Source organism: Haliotis cracherodii, unplaced genomic scaffold, assembly GCF_022045235.1.
Source record: "Haliotis cracherodii isolate W230 unplaced genomic scaffold, xgHalCrac1.p SCAF_14, whole genome shotgun sequence".
NCBI classification, from domain to species: Eukaryota; Metazoa; Mollusca; class Gastropoda; order Lepetellida; family Haliotidae; genus Haliotis; species Haliotis cracherodii.
This window is the reverse complement of record NW_027266269.1, coordinates 35,609,253-35,612,426: the sequence shown is the minus strand read 5'-3', so window position 1 is coordinate 35,612,426 and position 3,174 is coordinate 35,609,253. Positions and strand designations below refer to the sequence as shown.

Here is a 3,174-nt window from a genome sequence, read left to right as displayed (position 1 = left end):
ACCAGTATTAGAAATTGGCACTAGTCCCGTAGTCCTTACCAAACTGCCCAATAGTAAAGGTATCACAAGGACTAGTAGAAATTGGCCCATTTTAAGGGTTTTGCTACAAGTTATCATGATAAGAGCTAGTGGATAAAAACTGTTAGTTTCTAACCCTGGTTAAACCCAACTCACTCACTCACTCACTCACTCACTCACTCACTCACTCACTCACCCACCCACCCACCCACTCACTCACTCACTCACTAACTCACTCACTCTTTCCTCACAGGTGCAGTGCACGGAGCCGTGGCGTTCCACGCCCATAGTCAAGACAAGAATGTTCCGATGTATACAGCCAGGCCCATTCCGTTCGACCACGTCCTTGTCAACGCTGGATCTGGCTACAACTCTCAGACAGGGAGGTTCACGGCACCCGTGGCTGGAATCTACCTGTTCTGGACCCAGTTAGAGTCAACAAAACCCGGGGTGACCGCCAGACTACTGATCATGCAGTCTGGGAAGGTAATCGGCGCTGGGTACATGGAGACGAACACCGACATATCCGACGCGACGGGCTCCGCCTTGGTTGCAAACCATCTGTCGCAAGGCGAGGAGGTTTGGGTCGAGATTGAAAAGGAGTTCTCGATGACCGTGTTTCCATCTTCCTATTTCGGGGGTGTATTGCTGTACTCCGACAGTGGCAGCTCTCCCCTTATCGGTTGATATAAATAAAATGAAAGAAGTCTAGAGCTTTCTGGATTTTGAAACGCATAGACAGTGTCTGTTTTATTTACAATATTCATATTGTTTTCTAGAAGTGGGTGGGGTGTGGGATGTGTGGTGTGTGGTGTGGGGTGTGGGGTGTTGTTTTAGCTACACAGCAATATACCTAAAACAAGAGAGGTCACACGAAGTCAGCTGGCAATGCTGATTGAGCCGTCGATTTATCGGTGGCAGCACACATTTGACCATGGACATTATCTTACCGGCACTACAGGAATTTCCGATTTATATACCTTCATACACCCCCACCCCCCAAATAAAAAAAAAAATTAAAAATAAAAAAATCAACAGATATGTATACGAACTACAACCACTAATATGTAATGTGACATTCAATACACCTTCATCAACAATTTAAAAAGATATTAATACAAGGCACAACTTAAAATATCAAGACACAAGCAGTTACAAAATACCACTTTCAAAATGCACAGCCCGTAGTTGTTCATAAATTGTAATAATTGACACCGATACAGCTAGATGTCGAGTCAAACAATACCACAAGCCTTATACAGTTACATACAGTTACATACAGCTACATACAGTTCTGAGGGGTAATAGATTTTGTATTTCAGGCTGTACTAAATACAGCAAACTTGCAAGCGTCTTCCCATACGTCAACCCATACATAAAACATCAATTCATATCATTGAGTGTAGTTGACACGTGAAGATCCGGGGTAGAATAGGTCTTCAGCAACCCATGCTTGCCGTAACAGGCGACTAACGGGACCGGATGGTCAGGCTCGCTGACTTGGTTGATGCATGTCCTCGTTTCCCAGTTGCGTTGATCAACAGGACATCAGTCACTGGATTGTCTGGTCCAGACTCGATTATTTACAGACCGCCGTCATAAAGCTTGAACATTGCCGATGCGGCGTTAAACAAAAACAAACAAACAAATAACAAAACATGATCCTTTACCCTCACAACTGTCGGCGGTGATGTGGTCACGGTCTTAGGTTCATAAAAGGAACATCCTTGCTTTTCAGCCACATCAGTAATAGCTTCATCTAATCTTTACACTTTCTTGGAATATTCTGACGTTCTACCATATGGAATTCCAAAGTTGTCAAACACATGTTTATTCTGACACGCCCGCCAAGTTGACAGCCACACGGCAGTATAACTACGCAGTAGCACATAAACTAAAACTAACAACACTCACATTCGACCTATTTAACACCCACCTAAAGGAAGTATCTAAATAAACCAAAACTAAACTTATAAAGTAAACCAACAACCACCCATCCCCCAACAAAGGAAGGCCTAAACATCTTTCAGTGGAACGCCAACGGACTAGCCTCCCACGACTTAAAAACTAAATTTGAAATAGACAAAGGTCCACACATCGTTTGCATTCAAGAAACTAAATTCACTTCTAAATATAAATTTACCCTCCCTAACTATAACTCAGTAAGAACTGACCGAGCCAAAACTAACCCAGGTAGAGCCGGAGGCGACCTAATCATATACGTCAGGGAAGACTTAAACTACAAAGAACTTAAAATACACACATCTAACTTAGAAGCCAACGGTATTCAAATAACAAACAAAAACAAAAAGGTAAATATCATAAATATATACCCCTGGGTAGAAAAAACAAGTCAAACCTGAGGATTTAGACACCCTTCTCACAATAGGCAATAAATCTACAATCTTCCTAGGAAACTTCAAATGCCCACCACCCTGCCTGGAGTATAGCAAGCAAAATAGATAAACACGACAAATTCATCTCAGACTGGATAGAACATAACGACCTAACACTGCTAAATAATAACGAACCTACTAGATACGACAAAATACACCATAAATGCACCCCAGATCTAGCCCAAGGTATTCAATGGGAAGTTCACGGAGTAGCACTAGGTAGTGATCATTTCCCCATAAACATAACGATAGGAGACGCAAACATTCCAATTCCAACCCAAAACCAGGAACCAAAACTTCAATATAACCAGGCAAACCTAGCTGACCTAGAAAGTAACGACCCCGAAATTTTACTGCTGAAACCTAACAGACTATATAATTAACGCATACAAGAGCTCCATCCCATTCAAAACAACTAAAATGGGCAAACCTTCGGTCCAATGGTGGAACAAAGAAATAGAACAAACTAAGAGAAAACCCAAATCCGCGTTTAATAAAGCCAAACATGATTTGAAACATTTAAAAATAGCACACGAACTTAACAACCAAGTACAAGCTTAGTCAAAGCAGCTAAAACTAAAAACTGGAAAAACATCTGCGGAGAAATTAACCACCACACAGACGCCAGAACGGTCTGGCGCAAAATCCACGCCCTTAGGGGCATTAAACGCCATAAAAAAAAATTAAAAAAATAAAAATAAAAAAAACACCTAACACAAACAACTCAGCAAACCCCTCTCAAAAGGCTAATAACCTAGCA

At 41.7% G+C, this 3,174-nt stretch overlaps 1 protein-coding gene across 1 annotated transcript; it reads left to right on the top strand.

The window, feature by feature from the left end:
- The first annotated feature begins 327 nt into the window (after nt 1–327).
- Nucleotides 328–705, top strand: LOC139460396 (complement C1q tumor necrosis factor-related protein 5-like). The gene has a single exon (XM_071241892.1). The coding sequence runs from the start codon at nt 328–330 to the stop codon at nt 703–705; it is 378 nt and encodes a 125-aa protein (XP_071097993.1).
- Nucleotides 706–3,174: the final 2,469 nt, after the last annotated feature.